At 32.2% G+C, this 26,044-nt stretch overlaps 2 protein-coding genes across 3 annotated transcripts in view; both read right to left on the bottom strand.

Moving 5' to 3' along the window:
* Nucleotides 1–26,044, bottom strand: part of LOC115881970 (1-phosphatidylinositol 4,5-bisphosphate phosphodiesterase epsilon-1-like) — a 264,861-nt gene that overhangs the window by 152,685 nt on the left and 86,132 nt on the right. For both annotated transcript variants that reach the window (XM_030899730.1, XM_030899729.1), the window contains exon 2: nt 17,085–17,138. The gene's annotated coding sequence lies outside the window, so the exon portion shown is untranslated. The remainder of the gene's footprint in view (nt 1–17,084; nt 17,139–26,044) is intronic.
* Nucleotides 4,767–5,273, bottom strand: LOC115882059. The gene has a single exon (XM_030899882.1). It carries the CDS (start codon nt 5,271–5,273, stop codon nt 4,767–4,769), a length of 507 nt encoding a protein of 168 aa, XP_030755742.1.

The following is a 26,044-nucleotide window of genomic DNA, read 5'->3' as shown; positions in this document are numbered from 1 at the left end:
TTTCTTTAGTATTCACGGCGAGTTTTAATTTAATTTTTCAAAACTGAACGTGCTAAAACCGTCGTTCTTGAAAACGCCAACAACCCGAAATATACTTTTTTCTCTTTTTTTTTGTGCCAGGCTACACGTTTTCCCGCTGAAAATAAAATTAGGCCGACGGATGAGCCGGTGAAAATTAAAACCATCGTTTTTCCTAGGGCTTTTCAACAAGCTACTGGACGGTAAGTCGTAAAGCAAAAAATAGTTTATTAAAAAATGGGAAGGTAAAAAACATAAACAAACAGAGAGAACGGCTACTTAATAATTTTTAGAAGCTTTATTTGATGTTTTTTTTATTTTTTTTATGTGGCATAAAAAAAGAATAATGACCATAACATTCTACAGGGTTGTTCACCACATACGACACGGAGTATCGTAGCTAAACGATGTAAGTTTTGGGTTCGATGAAGGACTATTAGAGGTACAATTTAAAAATAATTTTACAAGATACAGAGTGTCCCAAATAAGTAAAAAATATCAAAGTTGTATTTTTTTAAATGGAACACCCTGTATATTATTACATTTTTAGTTTCTACGATTAAAATAAAGGTAAATTTGATTAAGGTTTATTATACTTACACCTTACCGTTTTTGAAATATTTTCAATTTTGTGAAATTGCAGGAAAAATTTTAAAGCTTCATTTCTCCAAGGGTATCAAAGTTTTTAATACTAAATATTTACTGAAGTTTATTTACTGATCAATTATTGTGTTGCAATAATAAAAATAATACCACCTTATACAGAGTGTCTAAAAATTTATTTTAAATAATTATTAGCTTCAAACGGCAATAACTTGTTTAATTTAAATAGAACATCCTGTATATTTTACGAGAATCAGATGCACAATTTAATTGTCTATCAAATTATATTATACCATTTTTTACCTATTCTTTAAGTTTCCGTAGAAAATTTATTTTCTTGTAATTTAGAACTTATTTATCAATATATCCATGGACTATTGACATTTTAGATTATTTTTAAAGATGTATCAAATTTTTAAAGAGTACAGATACTAATATTGTCGATATAATTCGTTTATTTCATTAAAAAATAAAAAAAAACTGTTCAAATATTTGTTAAAGAGGACCAATTAATATGATCCAGTATTCAAACTACATTAACTGACTGTTTGCATTGATTAATAATAATTGCTCCAAATACTAAAAAACTGAATTTTGTATGGGCATTAGACAGTGTGATAAAAAGTAACACCTTAAAAATGATATTTCATTTTTTAATAAATGCTTATTTATAACAACAGAGACTTTAATTTATAACTTATTATTATATTGATTTCTAACTCAAATCCACATTTATTTATAATAATTTATTAACGAACACAATTAAGTATGTAATTAATTAGTATATGGGCGGAAATAATGGTGTTATATTTAATTAATGGTAAAATTTTATAAAGATTTAAATAGTTTTCTTTTTGCATACAAATGGACTAGTAATATTATCGTTTTGCTAAAAACGGTAATATTACTAGTCTGTACATTTTGTACATTTGTTGCTTTAAAAACAATCTAAAATGTCAATATTCCATGGATATATTGATAAATGAGGTCTAAATTAAAAGAAAATGCATTTTCTACGAAAACTTGAAGGGATAGGTAAAAAATGGTATAATACAATTTGATAGACAATTTAATTGTGCATCTGATTCTCCTAAAATATACAGGGCATTCCATTTAAATTAAAGAAGTTATTGCCGTTTGAAGCTAATACTTACTTAAAATAAATTTTTAGACACTCTGTATAAGGTAGTATTATTTTTTTTATTGCAACACAATAACTGATCAATAAATAAACTTCATTAAATATTTAGTATTAAAAACATTGATACCCTTGGAGAAATGAAGCTTTAAAATTTTTACTGCAATTTCACAAAATTGAAAATATTTCAAGAACGGTAAGGTTTAAGTATAATAAACCTTAATCAAATTTACCTTTATTTTAATCGTAGAAACTAAAAATGTAATAATATACAGGGTGTTCCATTTAAAAAAATAAAACTTTGATATTTTTTATCTATTTTGGACACTCTGTATCTTGTAAAAATATTTTTAAATTGTAGCTCTAATAGTCCTTCAACGAACCCCAAACTTACAATTTGTAAATTTTTTTTTTTAATTATGCACATAAATAATAATATGGAATATTAAATTATGATAAAAAAATAATTAGGCAAATATGTAAGTCAACTCAAAATCAAAGCCCGCTTCGATATAAAGATAAAAAACTTAAGATTTCTCTCATTCTTAGAAATAGATATCCATAACTTTATATCGTTGGAAAGGGTTGAACGCCAGCATATTTTTAAGTTCATAGCCAACTACGATTTCCATTTAAAAAATTATATTTTTTATTATTTCTGACAAAAAGAGCAAGCATAGAAAAAACTGACTACGCCACTGGATTGTGCTTAAGAAAGTGCCTTAAAAACGTTTATACAGAATTTTATTATTCCGCGAAATAAAGAAGTTATAGGCAATTTTCAAAATGGTAAAAAATTCAAAAAGACCCCGTATCTCTGTTGGCAGTGAAAATATCAACAGGTGGTTTACGCCATTGAACGTGTCTCAGAAATCGAGCCCATGACATCTATGTCGGTTTTGCTCTATCTAGTCAGGAAATAGGTTTTCTCTGTTAAAATAAACTAATTTCGACCACCCTGTACACAAATTATTTAGTAAAAATAACAGTAGTTTTATCAAAACCGGTGACTTGACCAAAATCGTCAATTTTCATGGAAAAAAAGTCAAAAAGTCGACGATTTTTGGCCTTTTTTTAACTGTTTTCGGAGCTCTTAGAAAAACAGTAAACATTGACATAAAAATTTGATAAATTTAGAGTTTGTAGACAATTTTATGTACTTTTCGAAAATATAAAACTACCAGGGCTTAAACCCTTCGATTTCCTGGTAAAATCGATTATTTGAACCCTTGCTTAAGAGCAATCTGAAAAAAAATTTCTTGGCATATTTTGACTGAACAAGTAAGACATAACGTAAAAAGTTCTGTGTAGAGGAGGCTTAAGTTATGAGGTCAGGAAATGTCAGATGTTCAAACATGCATTTTTTATTATATTACCATTTTATAGTTATATGTCTCTTTATTTCGTTTAATGTCATAAAAAGTTTATATCCATGTTGACATTTTCTCTAGCACTCACTAGTATGCATAGCATTTTTAGTTCAAACAATATCGTATATAATATTATAAAAGTGAATCTATTTGGAGGCAAGTACAAACAGCAATATTGCTATGAAGATATTTTTTGATAAAAATACATACAATAAGTTTTGTTTTTCGTGAATAAATTTGCTAGGAAAGTTGATACGTTTATTTTATGTCCGGAAAAATGCATACGAAAATCCTCACAGAGGGAAGACATGTTCCAGAATATTAAATGCAAAAAGTAAAATGATATAAAACAAAAAAACAACGAATGCATACAGGGTATCTTGATAAATGAGGTTAAAATTATAAGAAAATTCATTTCTACGAAAACTTGAAGAGATAGGTAAAGATAGTATAATACTATTTGATAGACAATTAAATTGTGTATCTGATTCTAGTAAAATATACAGGGTGTTCCATTTAAATTAAACAAGTTATTGCCGTTTAAAGCTAGTAATTATTTAAAATAAATTTTTAGACACATAAGGTAGTTTTATTCTTATTATTACAATATTAATCAATATCTGATACCCTTGGAGAAATGAAGCCTTAAAATTTTTACTGCAATTTTACACAATTGAAAATATTTCAAAAACGGTAAGGTTTAAGTGTGATAAACCTTAATCAAATTTACCTTTATTTCAATCGTACAATCTAAAAATATAATAATATATTCAGGGTGTTCCATTTAAAAAATAGAACTATAATATTTTTTATTTATTTGGGACACTCTGTATCTTGTAAAAATATTTTTAAATTATAGCTCTAATAGTCCTTCAACGAACCCAAAACTTACAATTTGTCAAAATCTAATCGTTTAGCTACGACACTCCGTGCCGTATGTGGTGAACAACCCTGTAGATCTATAATATTATAAAGGTTTATTCAGGGTGGTCCGAACAGTATTCCGAAAACTTCGGCATACATTTATACGAACTTTTTTACTTATTTTTATCTGCAGAATATGCTGTCGAAGTTTCCGGAATACAATGTGAACCACCCTGTATATTTTGATAAGAAAATTAGAAGTATTAAACTTTATTTATATTTTATTATAATTTGCAAAACTATGTACCATTTGTAGAAATAGAGATTTTTGATTTTGATTTTTGATTAAAACCACGCTGTTGTCAAATCATCAAATATATCCTGAAATATACAGATATCGCTGGAAATAATTGAAATATTCGATCACAGCTGTAAATCTTGATCGGAATGGGGAATAGGAGAAATAAACGATAGAAAAAAATTAATTACGTGCGATAGTTGATGTGGACCGGATTGGTGAACCGTCCGGATAAAAATAAATCTCGGGCGGCTTTGGCGCGTAGAAAACAGAAAAAAAGAACGCTTTTAAATCGATGATGGTAGTTGTGATGGTGAAAAAAGAACTCACCTAGATGCTATTAGATGAAAATTAATATATTAAATATACAGGCGATGTCTGTATCTCGAATATAAATATGATTTTTTTTATTTTAAACTAGCTGATACATGCAACATTAGGTTTGTCGTGGGCGGCATTCGGTGAACTAGCCGGTTCAGAACGTTCCACGGCGTTTTCCGACACCTAACCTCCACTCTTCTCTATTTAGCCAGAGATCATCAGGTATTTCTCTATTTTCTAGTTCTTGATCCACACCCCCCCTCCAGCTTCGTCGCGGCCTTCCTCTTTTATTTCTGCCTCGAGGTGTCCACAGTAAAATTTGTTTTGGTATTCTGTGATCGGGCATTCGTTGCACATGACCAAACCATATGAGTTGTTTTGTTCTTATGTCGTCCACAATTATGTGTTCTGCTCCCATAATCTCTCTTACTCTGTCGTTGGTTATTTGTTCTCTTTTCGATTTTCCAGCAGATCTCCTCCAGTAATCCATTTCGGTCGCCAATAGCATGTTTTCTGTTCTGCTTTTCAACTGCCATACTTCGCTTCCGTAAGTTATTATACTTTTCACTACCGTATTATATATGTTCTTCTTATTAGCTTTAGAGATTCCTTGATCCCACAGTACACCATTCAACATAGATATTGCCCTCCTGCCTTGCATTATTCGATCTTTTATACCCTCATCGAGTTTTTCATCGTTAGTTATTTTTAATCCAAGATAGGTATTTATATTTGTCACAGTTTTTTATCACGCTTCCAGCATCTAAGACTATGTTCTCTTGTGGTCCCTACAGTCATATTTACCTCCAACCCCCATTTCTTATACTCTTCTATCAGCTTCCTTGCCATATATTCAAGGTCGTCGTGATCTTGGGCTAGGACTATCTGGTCGTCCGCAAAAAATAGGGTGTACATGGTGTACTCATTTATTAAGTGGATTCCCATTCCTCTGCACTTAAGCATCCATTTTTTTTTTTGTGCCTGTTGCAGGTATATTTTGAATAGTATAGGAGATAGGCAACATCCCTGCTTGAGGCCTTTTGTAATTTTTATGCTTTCTGACAATGAGTCTCGTAGTTTTATTCTAGCTGTGGTGTTCTGGTATAAGTTCTTAACTGCTTTAAGTAGGTTGACATTTATATTAGTTATTTCCAACGTTTCCCACAATTTATTTAATGGTATTGTAGTGTAACAACCCAAATTCGTCAACAAAGTTGAAGAGGTAATATTTTTGGCCAACTGTATAACAAGAAATTTAAATGAAAGAAAGGAACCTACGTTGTGTTAAATATTTTTTTATTGTGATTACCTCGGATGCGCCTCGACAAAGCAATATTTTTGGAAATTTGAGGAGAATAGGTTATGTAAATAAAACGCTAAATTTGGAAAAAGCCCTACTTATTTTATTAAATGAAATGAAAGGAGTGCCGTACTCTGCCTGGAATTCACATGTAAAAGAGCACGGCAGAGAAAACCATGATCACTATTCCAGAGAATCTAACTATGCTGTCCTGAACTTTAATAAAAGAGAAATAATAATATAGAAACTGTCTTTATACCAAGGTGTGTAGTTTTATACATTCAAAACATGCCACATTTATATCATTCAAAACTGAAGAGTGTTTGGTTAGTTAGCAGGTGGCCGCCTGCAGGTACTAAGGTCCTGGTTTCGGATCTCGAAGCTAAAGTTGGATGTTTGGTGTAAATATCTTAATATTATATTTATTGCTTTTAGTTGCCCCCTCTGCGAGCTAAGATATTCGCCCAGTCACGGTCGAAAAGTATTAGTACATTCAACAAGGCCCTTGTTCTCACCTCGGAACCACAAACATCGACACGACTGGACAGCACATTATTGTATTTAGATTACTTTTAAACTGAAATTATTTACAGCATAAATAGATTCCATTAAATACATACACATGTTATATGATATAATTCTCAGATGAAATAAACAAGGAAAAACTTTAATACAGAATATTAGAACAGAAAAATAAAATATATGCTTTAGTTAACATTAGTTAAATAATGAGAAAATATTTACTATACCTTTAATAACATTCTTTGCCACAAAACTCAAGAACCAAAAATAACATTAATGCGTCTCGAATCGTAGTCTCAAAGCTAATCCTCCTACAACTATCATCTCTGGTCGTCGTCTCTTTCCCTCTCCCTACTTTTGCGAATAATATTTTAAAAATCAATAATTTTATTTATGTATACAGAGTGTCTTAAAACTGAATATTCATATTTAAAGAAATATGTCTATTTTTAAATAGGCGGTTCATCTCAGTATGCTGTCATAAGCCTTTTGGAGGTCTATATATAATAAGTGTACCTCTTGATCTTTTGCCGTTTTTTTTTTCTCTAAGACCTGTGTTATGATAAACAGATGATCCACAGTAGACCTTCCCGCTCTAAAACCCGCCTGTTCTTCTATTTCTATCTCTTTATATTCATTCATATTCAAATACCCAATCAAACTGTACGAAATCGAACAGGAGTAAGAGATGCGGTGATATCTGTCTTACATCTTAAATGGAATTGGGCAGGACATGTGGCTAGGATGACAGATGGACGGTGGACAAAGAGAGTTGTGGAATGGAGACCAAGACACGAGGCCTACAGACGCAGAGGACGACGTCCTAGTCGATGGACAGATGATATTAAGAGAGTGACTGGAAAGTTGATTCAAGTGGCACAAAATAGAAAGAAATGGCTAGAATTAATGGAGGCTTTTGTTCAGCAGTGGACGGAATAAGCTAAATGATGTTGTTGATGATGATGATGATGATGCAACATTAGCTGATATATGATTTAATTTTGCAATTTATATAATTGGAAAAAAATGAATCATTGTCATGTCAGTGTTGGCTATGCGGGCCCAAGTTATCCCTGCTAATTTCCTAATCTCATGGTCCCTTCTCAGCTCTGGTCTTCTTCTTGGTCTCTTAATTCCTCGTGGGTACCATGCTGTAATTTTTGTAGTCCATCTGTTGTCCGTCCTTCTCTTCAGGTGTCCTGCCTATTGCCGCTTGAGGGATTTGATTCTGTGGATGGCATCTATTACTTAGGTCTTTTGTCGTATCCACTCTATGACCAAAATTGCCAATTTTCTTGAGTATACTATGTATGGAAAAATGTACTTCCCCTAGAAGATGCAAGACCTTGTCGTTGGTGGGGAAGCTCCTGGTCAGGTGCTGGGGGGAATCCCCCCTAGCACTTGGCTTGGTCTAAGAAACATCTCACTCATCGTCTTGTCCCTGACTGTAGTGTCGTGGCCAGGGAATTGCACCAAGACATATAACGATACCGGGCGGGGCTACGGACAGCCTCAACCTTGGGGCACCGGGGGGCACCCCATTGTATTTTACCCCTTACTTCTACATGCGGGGCTCTGTAGAAGTGGACCGACTGTCCCTAGCGACTCATAGGAACACTATGAGATCTGGTAATAATAGTAATAAAAACATCACCGGTGAAGCTGTGGGGAAACCCCCTAGCGACACTGGGAACAGTAACAATGAAAGTTCCAAGGGGCCAAACCCAAAGAGAACTACAGGAGAGGTGGCTGACACTTGCGTGAGACCATCCTCCGCAAGTGGCATACAAGCTACCACCTCCTCCAAGGGTCGGGAGCCTACCTCCTACCTCTAAACCCAACAGGCGACACAAGCTACCGTTTCGTCTACCCGGCCTGGGTCGTAGCTCCTCGACTGTGAGGGACACGGGTCTCCGTAGGAAGTCCTGGGACTGTATGATGAGTTATAACTCAAGAAAGGGGGACACAATAGATCTCTAAGGTCGCAGAGATTAACCCCCCTCCCACTTATTCTAAATTCTAAATGGAAAAATGTAGTTGTTACTTTCAAAAAATGGAAATAAAAGTGCGAGAATATAACCAACGCCCTTCAGAGTGTGGTGATAACCATTGTATCAATGTTAATGTTATTGAAGGTTTCAATATATAATTTCAGGAGGTAAATTCTGAAGCACGCCAATGGGAAAATTTCCATGTAAAATTATTAACTCTATCGACTGGATACCCGTGAAATGTTGGAAATGTGCGATGTGCCTGAAATGTGATCGATATGAAACAATGCGATTTTGTACTAAAATTTAAATAACAATAGCCTTGATACACAATATGGCCATTAGATGTTAAGCACATAAAGAAATAAATGGGATAAAAAATATAATAATAACCTAACAATTGTTGGATTATTCGCCTGCAATTTGAGATTTGTTTCATTAATTTTAAATTATTAACATCTATTGGGTCACCCTTTCTAAAACAAGCCCTATAACATAGAATACAACATTTTAATGAACAGTGCTTTCCATAAAATGAATAATATGAAATATATACGAAATAATATACGTGTACTGATTTTTTTCGAAAATGGACAACTATGAAACTATGATCCCTTCCCCGACACGAACGGTACATTGTGAGACAGGAAATTGTATAGAGAAACAAGCCCTATAACATAGAATACAACATTTTAATGAACAGTGCTTTCCATAAAATGAATAAAATGAAAAATATACGAAATAATATACGTGTACTGATTTCTTTCGAAAATCGACAACTATGAAACTATGAACCCTTCCCGGACACAAACAGTATATTGTGAGACAGGAAACTGTAGAGAGAAACAAGCCCTATAACATAGGATACAACATTTTAATGAACAGTGCTTTCCATAAAATCAATAGAATGAAAAATATTCGAAATTGATTAGAAAATGTACACATGTACAACATGTACAAAATGTACTGCCTAATTTGTTCAGCTTCTCTAGGCATTCTTTGACCAACTTTGAATCGATGGGTAATGATATCACAAAAATTACTGCAGGAATACTATCATCATTCTCTTGAATTTGCATGTTTAGCGAAAGGCGCATCCAATGCAAAAGTAGTATTTTGGCGTATTTTGGTGAATATTATTATTTTATTTTGCTACTTACGAGAATATACGCCTTGAAATCGGGGTTTAAACAGTTAGATGTGTCAAAGCTATAACAAAAGATCATACATCATAAATTTATTGCTCACACCCAGTCGTTATCCAAATGTTATGATTATTTTTCGTTCAACGTAAACACGGTAAATTCATCTTTTCTCCGAATATAAATTCTAATGATAGATTTTCGGAAAACTATATTCAAAAGCTTTTTATTACCAGGCAAAATATTTTAGGCGATTCAAATTTACAAAATAAATCGCTGATGATTAACGACTCAATCATTTACTCTTTAAAAAAAATATTTAAAAATGTGTCATTTATTCACTATTTTAATAGTACACAACGTTTAATAAAATACAATAAATTAATTTTATTATAGCAGGCATATTTAAATATTTTTAAATATCTCAAAAACCAAAGCATTTAAACATATGAAACCCTTATAATAAATGCCTTATTTTATGTCCAACACTCATAAAAAATTGTTTCTATATCTTCCGTTTTCGTATAATCAACCGAGGCGAATGAGGGGCGCCACCCTGTATACACAGGGTGTCCCAGAAATAAGTGCAAGTATTTTAATGGGTGGTAGATCTGTTCAAAAGAAACATTTTTTCTCTTTACCATTTTTCAAATAAGTCCAAAATAACCGAGTTACTTTATTTTGAAAATTTAAACAAAAAATGCTTTTTTGCTAAAATTTTGAGAACCACTGGAGTTTTCTTTCATGTAAATTTAATCTACTATACTCTGTTTTTTTTCTCAGTTGAGATTTCGACAGACGATGACAGAAGAAAAGCAGATAACGTCCCATACCAATCTATTTATTTTACTAAAAAAGTTTCTAATAATTTTTAAGTTATCTATGGATGGGTTTAAATATAAATCCGTCATACGTCGTGTCTGGTTGTTTTTAACCAGTTTTATTGGTTTATTTAAAAAATGACAGATCGTATTTCAATTTTATTGGTTTGACGGAACGATGAACGACAAACGGACGCCAATGCGTATGAACTCGCCTTTAGATTTTTGTAATTTTTGACGCTTGTCAAAGTCTTGCCAAATTATAGGTTAGAATTTTGTGTCAACTTTTGTTAAATACCCTGCGTTTTGGAAGATGATGCATTTTGATTCGTGTTATTACGTGTGTTTTGTGTCTTTTGAAGTCAAGTGGAGGAAAAATCGAGTGAAAATTAACTGTAGACCCAGAGCACAGTTTATGGTTTATACTCGCTGCTCAGGTAGAAAGTTTTATACACCAATGAAGTTGCCATCGATAAAGTTTGTATACCATTTCGTCGTAGATAAGTGCATCTCGTATATGGTAGAAGGGTCAAACTAAACACATACTAAAAATTGGAGTAGCTGTAAAATATCGACATCACACGATAGGTAAATAATGGATTTTAGTACTGCAGAAAAATAATGTCAAAAGGTACTGGTTTAAAAAAATTAAGATTAAAGTTAATTAATCAACCTTTAAGGTATAAAATTTGGTAGGTGTTATTATTAATAAAATAGTTTGTTTTATTTACCTATGTTGTTTTATTTATTCCTGTGGAATATTACAAATTTGTATTTGTACATAAGTTATATTGATAAATATAATCATAAATGCGGGTAGTTTCATAAAGCTTGAAAGTAAATAATAGTTATTTTTCATATTTTTTTGGTATGTAGTGTCTTGTTTTTGTTTGTTTTGTATTAACACATACCGTTTTTATTAAATAAAATAACTCGATTACATTTTTTCAGTTTTATACAGTTTTTTTCACAATATTTTGAAGTAATCACTTGTCATCTTGTCAATCAAATTTTAAATATATCCTGCTATGCGTTCCAGTTGTACCAACTTATTTCTTTGTAAAATAAAATAAACTACTTTGAAATTAAAATGACAGACACATCTATCACTTTCAAGGATCTTCTCGTTGGACAGACTATACCTATGTTGCTATATTATCACGAAATTATGTTTTTTAACTTAAAACCAAAAAAATTTCCAAAATTTTTTTCAAAAAATTCCCAATTTTCAAAAAAAACTCATAGGCGTGTTTCTGAGGCCGAAATATACTACAAGTTAAAATACTTGCACTTATTTCTGGGCGAGCCTGTATATGATCATTCAAAATCTCCTTCTATTAAACGTATAATAATACCTGCTATATTCGGAAACTAGTTCATTGATTTTGAGTATAATATATGCCAGTTCGAAGTTACAGCTCGCAGGTATAGCTTAAAAGGGTTCGGATCCCTTCCGAGAATAAATTAATCTGTTCTGTGTCGATGGTGTTTGTAACTAATTTGACTTGCTGATCGGTCTCGACGCACTATACTCTGCTTTTAATAATTTTCCCCGACAACTTTGCACCTGTTCTATTCAACGAGAATCAAACTGAATAAATTCGGATATAATAGCATAGAGATATGTGCGAAAATATTCAGGAGGTGATGAAATGGAGAGTTTTTTTTTTTCGTACGAAATTTTTCAGTTTGATATGTTCAGCAAAATAAAACACACAGTTTGATTTTTATGCATCCGTTATCCGACGATACGATGATACGATATTAATTTTATTGGTTGAATTTAAAGACTTCGATTGGTTAGAAAATTTATTGAATTTTCATGCCCCCATTGACCATTTTATATTTTCACTAGCGTGTACCCGCGACTTCGTTCGCGTCGAATTAATCATTTGTAATGTTGATGATAAAGCAAAGCAAGAATTTCCATTAACATACAAACTGGATAAATTTTTCTCACATTTATGTCAGCATGAGAAAAAACAATATGGCGATATTATGATATGTTGGCAGTTTAAGCAGAATCGTGGTTTTTGTATTTTACTAAGAGTGAGTCCCGGGTGGGACCGTCCACTGAGGCCGCGAGGACCAGCGAGTGCATTATTTTTTTAAACTTCCCGCCATACGTGACAATCTAGTCAGTAGTTCCTACAAGCGATATTGGGGGCGCAAGTAGCAGTAGACTTGTCAACAGTGTCAAATTTAAACGTCAATTTCACTTTTCAATATTTAGCAAGGCGCTAGCACTTCTTCTTGTGTATGTGTTTTGTGGGTTAGTCAGTCCTCTTCTACAGAGCCCCGCATGCGGTAAGAGGAAGAAAATACAATGGGGTGCTTCCAATGGGTTGAGATCAGTAGAGGCTAGTCTTCTATCTAGCCAGGTTTTTTTTGTGAGGTTGTCTCCTCTTGATCCAGACGGTTAAGCCAAGACCACACCCTCTACCCGTGAAATCTGATCACAGACAATAGAGAGTACACAAAACACATACACAAGAAGAAGTGCTAGCGCCTTGCTAAATATTGGAAAGTGAAATTGACGTTTAAATTTGACACTGTTGACAAGTCTACTGCTACTAGCGCCCCCAATATCGCTTGTAGGAACTACGGACTAGATTGTCACGCATGGCGGGAAGTTTAAAATAACAAAAAAATTTAATTCTTCATTTATTTTTGACATACATAAAAACATAAAAAATACACCATTTTTTATAAATATGTTTAATATCAAATATACAACAGAAATTAATTTCACCACAATAAATTAATAAAATTAAAGGAATAATGTTACAAGTAGATCAAGAGACAAAATTAATTATAACAAAACTGAAAAAAAAATGGCGTCATAGATGGCTTAGGAATGAAGATATATATCAGAATTTTGAAAGTAAAATTATATGGGAAATGTCATCGATCTTCATTTTTAAGCCAACTGGACGATTATTTCAAACATACAAGCTGAGTTCGTTCATAGTGCTCTGAAAAATCTAGATAAACAAAGAATCGTGGTTAATCAATTACCCAATTTTTTGGAACACCCTATTTTTTTAAAAATTTCAAAATATGTAAAAAAACAAAATAAATTATGCGTGTCCAAGCGTTTTCCCGAAAGACTAACCGTTTTTTAAATAACAAATATTGTAATATTTGAGGGCCGTTTTCACCCTCTTGGAATTTGAGATTCGAGAAACCCCTCCTTATAGAACCTCTACACCCCACAGTCAATCCGTTTGCTAAAAATCAGCTTTAAACGTCAAGCAGTTTAAGCAGAATCGTGATTACTCAATGGTCATATTTTATGAAACACCCTGTATACATTTTTAAAAAATCTTAAAATATGTAAAACAACAAAATAAAATATACGTGTTTAAGAGTTTTTCCGAAAAGCTCACCGGTTGAAATAAAAAATATTCTAATATTTGAGGGTTGGTTTCACCCCCTTAGAATTCGAGTTTCGAAAAGTCCTTTTTTATCGAACCTTTACACCCTAAAGTCAATCCGTTTTCCAAAAATCAGCTTTTTACGTCAAGCGCTTTAAGCAGGATCGTGATTAATCAATAACCAGATTTTTTGAAACACCCTGTATACATTTTTAAAAAATCTTAAAATATGTAAAAAACAAAAATAAAATGTACGTGTATAAGCGTTTTTTCGGAAACTTGACCATTTTTTAAATAAAAAACATTGTAATATTTGAGAGGTGGTTTCACCCCCTTGGAACTGGAATTTCGAAAACCTCTACACCCTAGAATCAACCTGTATGCCAAAATTGAGCTTCTTACGTTGAGTGGTTTGAGCAGGATCGTGATTAATCAGTGGGTCAGTCACTTAATAAATTAATAAATTTTCTATAATAATTTATTTTATTTTTCGTTTATTGGCATAGTTAAAAATGATCGTAAAATGGGGGCGTCCAAAGTTTAAAAATACGTTTCACTTTATATTTTCGTTGGTTTGTGTAATTTTTTAATTCAACACTAATTAACTTTGCCTATATACATGGACTTTCATGGCCGATCGTAGATTCGAAAATTAATCAAAAATGCATTTCATGTTTGATTTTGCTTTGATTTTTTTTGTATTGCCTATGCCCGACAACACCAGCAAACGAACAAAATTAAAAATGTGTTTTTTATTGTTTTTTAAACGCAAACTCGTGCATGCTGTACAATCCGGGGTAATTTAAAATTTCAATAAAAATTAAGCTGCCGTTGTGTTTGATCCATCCAGTCGATAACGTGAGGTCAAAATATATTTTTTTGTTGTTTCATATTTTCATTTGATTTTATCATAGCTCTAACAATACTATAAAGCCTCTAACACAGAATTGAGAGTGTTTTTGTCAATGGAAATGAAGAAATTTAATTTTTTCCATATCTACTGTTAAAATTGCATTATATCTATCAAAAAGAGTAGATTAACTATAAAATAGTACCTTAACCAGTGTGAATTAAATGATGATGATGAAACTTTATTTATATATATATATATATATATATATATATATATATATATATATATATATATATATATATATATATATATATATATATATATATATATATATATACATCTCTTTTAATTATTAAATAACAGCAGTTTTAATAAAATCACTGACATGACAAAAATCGCCAATTTTCATGACTATGTATGGAAAAAATTGAGGAAATGCTCAATTTTGGCTATTTTTGCATTTTCAAAAATGACTTAAATCCAAGGAATATTGGGATATCCTGTCTATTATAAGCTAACCCAAAGAAAAGTATTTTTATTTTATGATTTTCATCTAATAAAGTCTTTTACATTAAAAATAAGTGGCTAAAATAAAAAAAAAACGTTAGAAAAACACCTTCGATATCCAAATTTAGAACAAGGAGGAGCCTGAGTGTAAAATTATATGTTCCTGTTATCCCAAACGACCTATAAAGCCTTACGATCGAATTTTTTCACGGTTCAGTAACAATTTCTTAAATGATATTTGAAGAAGTTCGAAATATAAATCCAGTCATAGGCGTACAACAAAGAGTAATTCTCAGAATAGAACAGGGTTCAGTAAAAGTAATTAGTTTAGTAGTTTTTTAATAATAGTTTGACATATTAAGTGTTCTTCAAAAAAGAAAACCCATAAAAAATCCAGTGGTTATATATATTTTTTTAATTTTTCAAACCAAAATAACTGGCTTTCGGACATTTCTAAAAAATGTTAAGCAAACTTAAAATATTATTTATCTATAACAAATATTTTATCGTCTTGTATAAAATATAACTATTATCTAATAATATTTAGTGTATTATTACTACGCCAAAAACTGAAAAACTGAAATATAGTTTTCTTTATATCTCTAATTGATAATCTTAATTATCAATCTATTGAACCCTTTTATTCGTGGAACACCGTCATAGCAGTAAATCTTTCTTCTTTAATATAGAACAGGTAAGCGCATTTTTCAGTAGCCAAAGCAATACATCAAACGGTATTTGTACCATCTTACGATAGATTGACAACTATACCGTGCTGGCAACTGTTACTTTTGGGTCGGCATTTACATGTGTGGAAGTAAATCGCACAGGGATCTAATTAAGTCGGAGTGAGAGAAATGCGACCGACCGACGCGACGCGCGACAGTGTGCTGTTGCGGCGTTGCCAATACGCCTTTCCCTATCAAGTAAAGTAAAATCACGATCGCAAACCGCTTATTTTTAAAAGACTTTTTTTTCAAGAGATAACTAGATAAAATCATTAGACATGTTTCTGAGCATCTGAAATGGAATTATAAGGATATAGTTAGGGTGTCATTTTTTTTATAACGAGAAAACGTCAGTAATCGCGATAATTTAAAAACTAACTTTTTAACAAATAACAGGCCATAACTCAAGAACCACTTTAGATATTGAAACTTTTTTTTATTTTCAGGATCGGATATTTTACAATATGTTTACATAAGAAAAATTCGATAAGGTTGTTTTTTCCATACAAAAATTGTAAACAATCCATCCGTTTACTTTTAGAGCATAGCAATTTTCAGCAATCGTGTAATTTTTTTATTGATAAAGATTTTCACATACTGTCTACAAAGAAAATACAGCAGAAATATTAACAAAGTTCTTGAAAAAACTACAACCTATTATTTCTAATAGATTTCGAGATATCGATTTTTGAATTCAGTAGTAGAGTTCTAATAGCGCGACCACTATCAAACACCCACTCAATTCCACTTATTTTTACCAAAAATGCAAGTGTTTCTAGCTTGCACTTAAAAAAATTCAAGCTATAAGGAAAATTACAACGACTTGTAATAAATAAACAAATTAAGTATCACGAGACGTAATTAAATCGTGAAGCTGAACGCATGACCTACACCTTTCCCTAGAACTTTAAGTACTGACAGAGGTATTGATTGGGTCGACCGGTCAACTGCGACAAATCTGCTATATCCCTTTCCACGTCTCTTAGCGATGTGCACAGTTTCTCGGGTTATTTCATACGTTTGGCAACGTGTTTACTGTCCTCTCTTTGTTCAGTACATTATAAACGCATTGTACTCTTCTTACATACGGAAATCTCGACCCAAGACTAACCTTTGCCAGCCCTTAGTCTATTTCAGTGTAGTATGTAATTTTAGGAATAAATCTCCTAAATTTATTTATACCTACTTTATATTCATCAACGGATTATGATATAATAGTTTTTTTACTTACCAAAGATTTTCTATGGGTTTTTGGATAGCTGTAACACTGTTTCAGGACATCCAACTGTAAAAAAAAATTGAAGATCAGTATATTAATCTAAAAATGTATTTTTTTCTGAAAAAACAAAAAGTTATATGGGTGGGTCGACCTTTGAAAAACACCAGTAATTTGGAATTGTAACCGGATATTACAACCACAAAAAAAGGATTGTTTACAAAATCAATACGTAGCTTCTCTTGTTTTAAATTTATCTATAGGTTTGGTGCTGCCACCATCGGAGAATATCGTAGACTACTGATATATACAAATAGACGGGTTTAAATAGGGAGTATATGAAAAATTTATTAAATAACTAGCGTGTACCCGCGACTTCGTTCGCGTCGAATTAATCATTTGTAATGGTGATGATAAAGCAAAGCAAGAATTTCCATTAACATACAAATTGGATAAAATTTTCTCACATTTATGTCAGCATGAGAAAAAACAATATACAATATGGCGATATTATTATATAACTTGGTAATATTTGAGGGGTAGTTTCATCTCGTTCGAATTTGACTTCCGAAAAATCCGTTTGCCAAAAATAAGCTTTTTACGTCAAGCAGTTTAAGCAGAATAGTGGTTAACTAATTACCCAATTTTTCGGAACACACTGTATGATTTTTTAAAAAAATTCAAAATATGTAAAAAAAATAAATTATGCGTGTTCGAACGGTTTCCCGAAAGACTAACCGTTTTTTTAAATAACAAACATTTTAATATTTGAGGGGCGTTTTCACCCTCTTGGAATTTGAGATTACTACACCCCACAGTCAATCCGTTTGCCAAAAATCAGCTGTAAACGTCAAATAGTTTATGCAGAATCGTGATTACTCAATGGTTATATTTTATGAAACACCCTGTATAAATTTTTAAAAAATCTTAAAATATGTAAAACAACAAAATAAAATATACGTGTTTAAGAGTTTTTCCGAAAAACTCACCGGTTTTAAATAAAAAATATTCTAATATTTGAGGGGTGGTTTCACCCCCTTAGAATTCGAGTTTCGAAAAATCCCTTCTTATCGAACCTCTCCACCCTAAAGTCAATCCGTTTTCCAAAAATCAGCTTTTTACGTCAAGGGCTTTAAGCAGGATCGTGATTAATCAATGACCAGATTTTTCAAAACACCCTGTATACATTTTTAAAAAATCTTAAAATATGTAAAAAAAACAATAAAATATAAGTGTTTAAGCGTTTTTTCGGAAAATATTGTAATATTTGAGGGGTGGTTTCACCCCCTTGGAACTGGAATTTTGAAAAAGCCCTCCTTATCGAACCTATACACCCTAGAATCAACATCTATGCCAAAATTGAGCTTCTTACGTTGAGTGGTTTGAGCAGGATCGTGATGAATCAGTGAGTCAGTCACTTAGGGATTTTATATATTAGTATAAATAACTGCACTAGCAAAAAACTAAAATACTTAAATATTACGACAAAGCCACGATTTCAATATTATTTTAATGCAATCAACATAAACTGTAACCGGAACGGCGCACAGTAGTTCCCTCCCTTATAAAAATTTGGCCAAAACTCAATATATCGAAAAAAATTATTTTGATCATATATGATCAAATATTTTATAATCTATATTTAAAAACATGAAAGGTTTGTTTTGGTTTGGTTTGGTTTGGTTTGGTATATAATTTTTTTGTTTGGTAATATATTTTGGAAAAATTCACTTTAGAGCACCTATGTAATAACATTTTATATACAATAGTCTAAAAAAGCATTTAACTATTTTTGTATCGACAATGAATAAATTACTCGCTTAGTGTTTTCAAAATAATATAAAATAGTGCATATTATAATTAGACTATACTGCACGTCTACTTTCCTCATATAATATCAGTTTTTGATAAATAAAATGAAAAAAAAAATAATACTAACCATTTCAAAATATCAAAATATATTGTACCTTTGAAATATATTTTTATACATAACTAAATCAAGGATATCGAAGCTGAACTAAGTGATTGTTTTTAACTTAAATGAAACTTCATAATGTCTTTTTTAAGAACCATGTCAAATTAGCTGCTAATATCTGCTATTCAGCATAAATTGTCTTCGTAAACAAAAGTTTTATATAAATGTTGCATGGCTAAGAAATGTGCATTTCAAAAATTGAAATAGAGTATTTTAAATATTACATTGTTAGCCACGCCATAAAAAAATAACCGGCACACATTAATGTGAGTTTTTCTTCACAAATTTATTCTCGTTTCTTTGGTGTTAAGAAAATATAGGTAAAGTTCAGGGTATTAACATAGTATAGTACTAGATATTAACAAATATAAATTAACTTCAGGTTTTAACCAATTTTCGGATATATGTAGGTACCTACTATTATTAACCAAAATTTTAATAAAGAAGAAATAGCATGGCAACACCGCATAGTTTTCCAAATAAAAATAGTGTCCTATATGCACAATTTTATGCTGTGATTTAAAAAAGACAACGCTTTGAATCATTACTTTTTTTGATACCCTGTATATAACAAAATATTTTTAGGATATGCACTGTTATAAACCATGCAAATATCTATATAATACTTTTTTTCATATTTTCGTCTACAACGATGATATTGGACTTTCTCACACTAATAGGCCACTCTGTATCTATATATTTATTAGCTTATGAACTATATACCGGTTATGTTCTAAGCATTCTTCAATCTGTTTTTTTTTTCAATTTTTGTTAAATACCTTTATAAAGTAATACCCTTGTAATTATTGGTAAATAAATAACACTTTTAAATTCTAATGAACCATCATCATTGAAAACGCCTAATGATAAAGAACTTTTTTTATATATTAGGCAACTCCAAACGCCTAAATATTTATAGATTTACTAAAAAATATTAACTGATACATTCATTTTCACTGATATAATAAAATACAGGTTTTGGCCACGTACGTCCATAAGAGCGAACCAGTGTGCGGCGTGAAACACAGCGAAAATTTCGGATTTCTGCCGTAGGCAGCGCTGGGGTCGGAATGTTTTGAAATCAACTGAAATTCATCAAGCTTATATTAATTCTATTCAGTCCCAGCAACTTTTCGGGGATGAGACGCTAATAACCATAAAATACACCCTTGTTACAACATCCCCTCGCCTCGTTCCGAAACGACAACCAAATTATTATTATTGCATGACGTAATTACATTAGGTCTGACAGGTGGATACCGGAATCGTGGCAATATCCCATTAAATTTTCGCATATCCCCAATTCAATTAATGTTATATTTACGCTGAGGCGCGATCTAATAATTCGCACGTGAGCCGTAAACTAGGCTGCGTTCGATAGTTTTCCATGAGAAACTTTAGCGGCGATTAATTTTGCATTATAATATCGTTAGCGCGGAGCGACGATCGAATATGCTATCTTATCACGACAAAATTATACTCGAAAATGATGTTTTAAAGAGCTTCAATTAAATGGCGCAACTAGCGTCTACGTCCAACTAGTCTACTCGGGCACCCAACTATGTTGCCGTTTGTTGTCCCTTAATTTCATGATTTTCAATGAGGAAAATGCATGTTTTTAAATAATGGTTTTAAAAAAATTGAACAAAAAAAAATCGTTGATATCGGTTAAGAAATGCCTCTAATATAAAATAATTAAATATTGTTAATTTAAATGGCCGGGCAAACGCTCTCTACCGCGCCTTGCCGCTGTGACGTCACCCGCCGTTCTTCTGGTTGAGTGGAGCCAGACGCGTGTTTATTTTACACAGTTTGCTTTTAAACGCTGTTGAATCCGTGTCAAAATTTTAGTTATTTTTGTTAATTAATACATAATTAGTAATTAGTGCTATTTATAAATAGTAATGGATGAGCGAAAACAGAAAAAAATGCTCCAAGGCCATGAGAAGAGATGAAAAGAAAAACGTTAAATTATCCTCTATTTTTACGATTTATTGTTGTGAAGATCATTTTGATGTAAGTTCATATATTTATGTATATTGTCTTACATAGATATATGAAATTTGAATGTACAGTACATCTGCTGGATATGTGTCTATGAAAGGAATGCGGACAAAAAACATTTAAATAAACAGCAATATATTTTATACGTCGATTTGACGAGTGCGTCACCGCCCAAAAAAACGCTCCGCCCACTCATTTTATTGGCTACTTGCAAATTTGTTGAATTTTTATTGATGGGACGCGTCGTCTATTTTTTTACGAAAAACATCGAGAGAATATTGTTTCCCCTCTCACGGATACCCCGTAGCTACAGAACGGACAGACGTACTGTACAGGGTATTCATTATATTTTGACACCCATATACAGCCTTAACTGCAAGTTTTAGAAGAAAACATTAAATAAAAAAGTTGCATGGTTTTTCATATACTCTCTTTTAAAATTAATTCTTGTTATACAGAGTGTCTCAAAAAAGGTGGTCCAGAAAATTGTAGGTATTTTTCGCTTTTCAACTGTCAATATTTCGTAAACATTTGAAGATAGGTATAGGATATTATACATGAAATATATCTAGAATATCTAGAAATTTCCGAAGAATCCAAAAATATATAGGGTGTTTCACTTAAAAAAGTAACTTAATTTTGGCGTTTGCTTATGGGACACCTTGTATAACATTTTTATTACTGATACACAATTTATTTCCTATAATTTCGTAAAAAAAACAATCTTTAAAAATAACAAGGGTAAGGGGGTGTCAATATATAAAAAAAAACTTTCTTTTTCACGCTATGCTCTGGAGTTATTTTTCCACGTACTAAAGAAATATTTTTGTCTCTTTTCACTTCTACATAACCTACAGCATTATCTCCATACGTCTCCCTACCTGATCTGAAAAATAAGTTTATAACATTAATTTATAACTATATAAAAATTCGTAACAGTAGGTACCTACTTATACTTAAATATGCCTCAGTACTACAAAGAATAAATGTTACATACCTCTGTGTTTTTTTCCTCGTAATTCAGCACCAATAAATTGGGAATTTGTATTTATAAAAGCAGCCAACATAAAAGCATCGACTTTTGGCAAGTTATCTGATTGTGCTTTTACAAACCCGGAATCTGCCATTACTTAAAAAATTCTTAGAACACACAACACATACAAATACTAACTGCACAAAAAAAGCATAAAAAACTCCTTCAATAAACGCTAAAAGCAACAAAAATGTCTTAGTACGTCACCTAAATACGTACATAAACGGAACACGTCTGGCTGCTGCTGGCCATCGCGTGTCGATGAGAACGGCGGGTGACGTCAGACCAACAGAATATCGTTTCAATTCGCGAGGCGTCGTTTGCGTTATCCATAGTATTTTAATGGCCCATTTTATAAAATTGTGGTACTGCTTTCAAGAAAAATTTTTTTTTGCACTTATACATATTTATTCTAATAAATTGAACAGTTTCTGGCGAAAAATAAAATATATGCATCTTCCTCATTGTCAGCTAAACTCAAGAAAAAAAACACTAAATCACCACAATACACCAAACTTACTTTTACACTGGACGTGCGTTTCGCTAACCATGTTAGCATCATCAGCAGATGATCAAGACTGTCTTATCATCTGTAGTCTTGATCATCTGCTGATGATGCTAACATGGTTAGCGAAACGCGCGTCCAGTGTAAAAGTAAAAGTGTTTTGGTGTATTGTGGTGATTTAGTGTTTTCTTTTGCTGTGTAACACCAAAGGTTCCAACCCCCAACTGTAATAAACTCAAGACGTTTATTTTTGCGGTTTATTTGAAAGTTTGATCGTTATCAAATATAGTTCTTTTTTTTCATATTTAAATGTTATTTCTACTTATTCTCTGCAAAGACTCTTTAAAAAATCTTGTTATCGTTATCGAATAATGAAATTTCTCGTTGGGAAAATTGAAAGTAGAGAAAAAATGCGAAAAGAAAAATTTAGAAAGGAAAATCTTATTTCGTCCTGTCGGGTTTTATTTTGTAACTGATTTTTTTACAGACCTAATGCTTATATAATATTATCTTCCATCGTGCTCCATTAAAAAGGGCGGTTTTTAGAGTCTGCTCGAGATTCGTTTGTACGTAAGCTATATTTTCGGTAAATTGCTTTCCAGGAAACCGAGAATAACGTATAACATTAAGCAGATTTATGTATTCAATATAAATTTGCTTAAAAGAGACTGTTCAGCCATCGTTCAACGTTACGTCATCGTTATTTATCAAATATGAGTTTTGGAGTATGTCTGAGATCAGTTCATGTTATTTAGAAAATTTTAAGTATGTTCCTAGATTATTGATGGAGCGAGAAATTTGAAGAGAGAAATTGATTTTATTTTTTCCATAGCAACTGTTAAAATTTCCTTATATCTATCAAAAATAGTAGATAAAATAGTAATTTAACCGCACGGGTAGATTAAATAGGATAGATTAAAAACTTTATTTCTTCTCGCACGTTTTTTAATTACTTCCATTTTTGAAAATTTTTGTGTTCCTTTTTATAAGTTATTCGGGATTTAAGGGGAAGTAGTTTGGATATGGCATTTATCGCCTCAGCCAGAATATCTGTTGGTAATTTACTTATTTCGTTTTCTGGCTCCAATTCAATCAGCAATCGACACGAAAGAGAATTAAAAAATATTGACTCGAAACTGACAACTAAAGAGACAGCTTTATTTATTTGTCAAATTACATAGAAACCAACGCCAACCCAGCACAATATTTTTCTACTCGTAATAAATTCCTTGAAATAATAATTTCTGAATATTTTTTAAAACGTAACTGGCTATGAAAAAAAATATTGTTTTATACACGACAATAAAATTACGACACTTACGACAAAAGTGATAACAACCAAAATAAACGACTTAACATGCTTAGCAGATGAACAGCAAGGTTTCAGATCGGGCAGATCATGCACAGACGCGGTTTTTGTCATAAGACAGATAACAGAAAAATCAATCGAATATAACAAACCAGCGTATATGTGTTTTATTGATTTAGAAAAAGCGTTCGACCGTGTGCAGCTAAGCGACGTTGTACACCTTCTTTACAATAGGCAAATCCCACACAACCTCGTTAAAACCATATATGAAGCGAACCAAATTCAAGCTAAAATTAACAGGGTCCTGACCGAACCAATAAATGTAGGCTATGGTATCCGACAAGGTGACTCCCTGAGCCCTCTTCTTTTCAACATCATTATGGACGAAATAATAGGAAATGTACGTTTACTGAAGGGATACAGTATGGGCGACCAGGAAATTACTATTCTATGCTATGCCGATGACGCCGTATTGGTAGCTGAAAATGAGAACGATCTAAAGCGCTTATTACATCGATTTAATTGCACTGCCAAATCACTTAATATGATAATATCGACCCAGAAAACTAAATGCATGACGACATCAAAAGTACCACTAAGATGCAAACTGGAAGTCGAGGGCAATGTTATTCAGCAAGAGAAGAAGTTTAAGTATCTAGGCATAGAAATCTCAGGATATGGTGATGTAGAAGCGGAGGTGCGAGAACGGACAACAAAGGCAACCAGAATAGCAGGATGCCTGAATGATACAATATGGCGAAATAAAAACATTGAGGTGGAGACTAAAGCGAGAATTTACAAGGCAACGGTACGACCAATAATGACATACACTGCAGAAACTCGACCTGATACAGCGAAACCTAAACAACTACTAGAAACAACCGAAATGAGAGTACTACGCAGAATAGCTGGAAAGATGCTTCTGGACAGGGAGAGAAATGAAAGCATAAGAAGAGCGTGCAAGGTGGAAAATGTAAATGAGTGGGTACTCAGCAGAAAGGAAGAATGGAACGAGCATATCAGCAGAATGGACAACAGAAGGATAGTGAGAGTTGCACGCGACAAATCACCGCTAGGTCGCAGAAGCTTAAGACGTCCACGAAAACGAGGGAGCGACAACTTGAGAGTCTGACCGGTAGAGACGACGAAACCAAACAGGCGATTCGCCTAGTATGAAGAAGGAAGAAGAAGAAGAATAAAATTACATTATCGTCTCCCAAATTAATCTTTTCGATCGACGACAAAATACCATTTTATTGTCTTGTATAAAAAATAAATATTGTCTTATATTTATGCACAGGGTAAAAGCAAAACATACCTATTTTGTTTTCTCGAGAACTTCTTGTCTAAGAAGTTAAGTACAAAGTTCGGAAAATAGGAAGAGACGTTGAGACAGGAACGCGAATGCTTTTAGATGGCATTATTCGGTAGTTTCCACGTTAAAATAACTTCTAAATCAACTCGGGAGCGGTTATCCGTAGAGAAAGGCAAATATTTTCAAACCGAACGGATGACAGATAATCTGTCCCTGTCGCCCTCTGTTTTAAACGTTTTCCAACATTCTGGCGTTTGGCTTTATTTGATTTCGTTTCCAACAAAGTTGATTTTGAATCAGAAACACGTCTTATTGTCAGACTTATTATATCTGTTTTCATTTTGAAAATAATAATAACATTATATTATTTTTTCCATAGCAACTGTTAAAATTGCCTATATCTATCAAAAATAGTAGATAAAATAGTACTTTAACCGCAAGTGTAGATTAAATGATACTTTAACAGCGAGGATAGGTTAAAAACTTTATTTCTTCTCGCACGTTTTTTATTTGCTTCCATTTTTGAAAATTTTTGTATTCCTTTTCGTAAGTTATTCGGGATTTAAATGGAAGTAGTTTGGATATGGCATTTGTCGCCTCAATCTGAATATCTGTTGGTAATTTATTTATTTCATTTTGAGCCATTTCTGGCTCCAATTCAATCAGCAATCGACAAGAAAAAGAATTAAAAAATATTTACTCAAAACTTACAACTATAGAAACAGCTTTATTTATTTGTCAAATTACATAGAAACCAACACCAACCCAGCACAATATTTTTTCTACTCGTAAAAACAGTTTTTCGGCAGTTTTATTAACATTTGAAATTGTCAC

Source organism: Sitophilus oryzae, unplaced genomic scaffold (assembly GCF_002938485.1).
Source record: "Sitophilus oryzae breed Bouriz unplaced genomic scaffold, Soryzae_2.0 scaffold_1745_pilon_pilon, whole genome shotgun sequence".
Lineage (NCBI taxonomy): Eukaryota > Metazoa > Arthropoda > Insecta > Coleoptera > Curculionidae > Sitophilus > Sitophilus oryzae.
Note: the sequence above shows the minus strand (reverse complement) of the source record. Positions and strands in the feature narration are given on the sequence as shown.

Excerpts from the sequence above, each read along its gene's own strand:
- LOC115882059 (XM_030899882.1), bottom strand. The coding sequence starts at position 5,273 with ATGCAAGGCAGGAGGGCAATATCTATGTTGAATGGTGTACTGTGGGAT.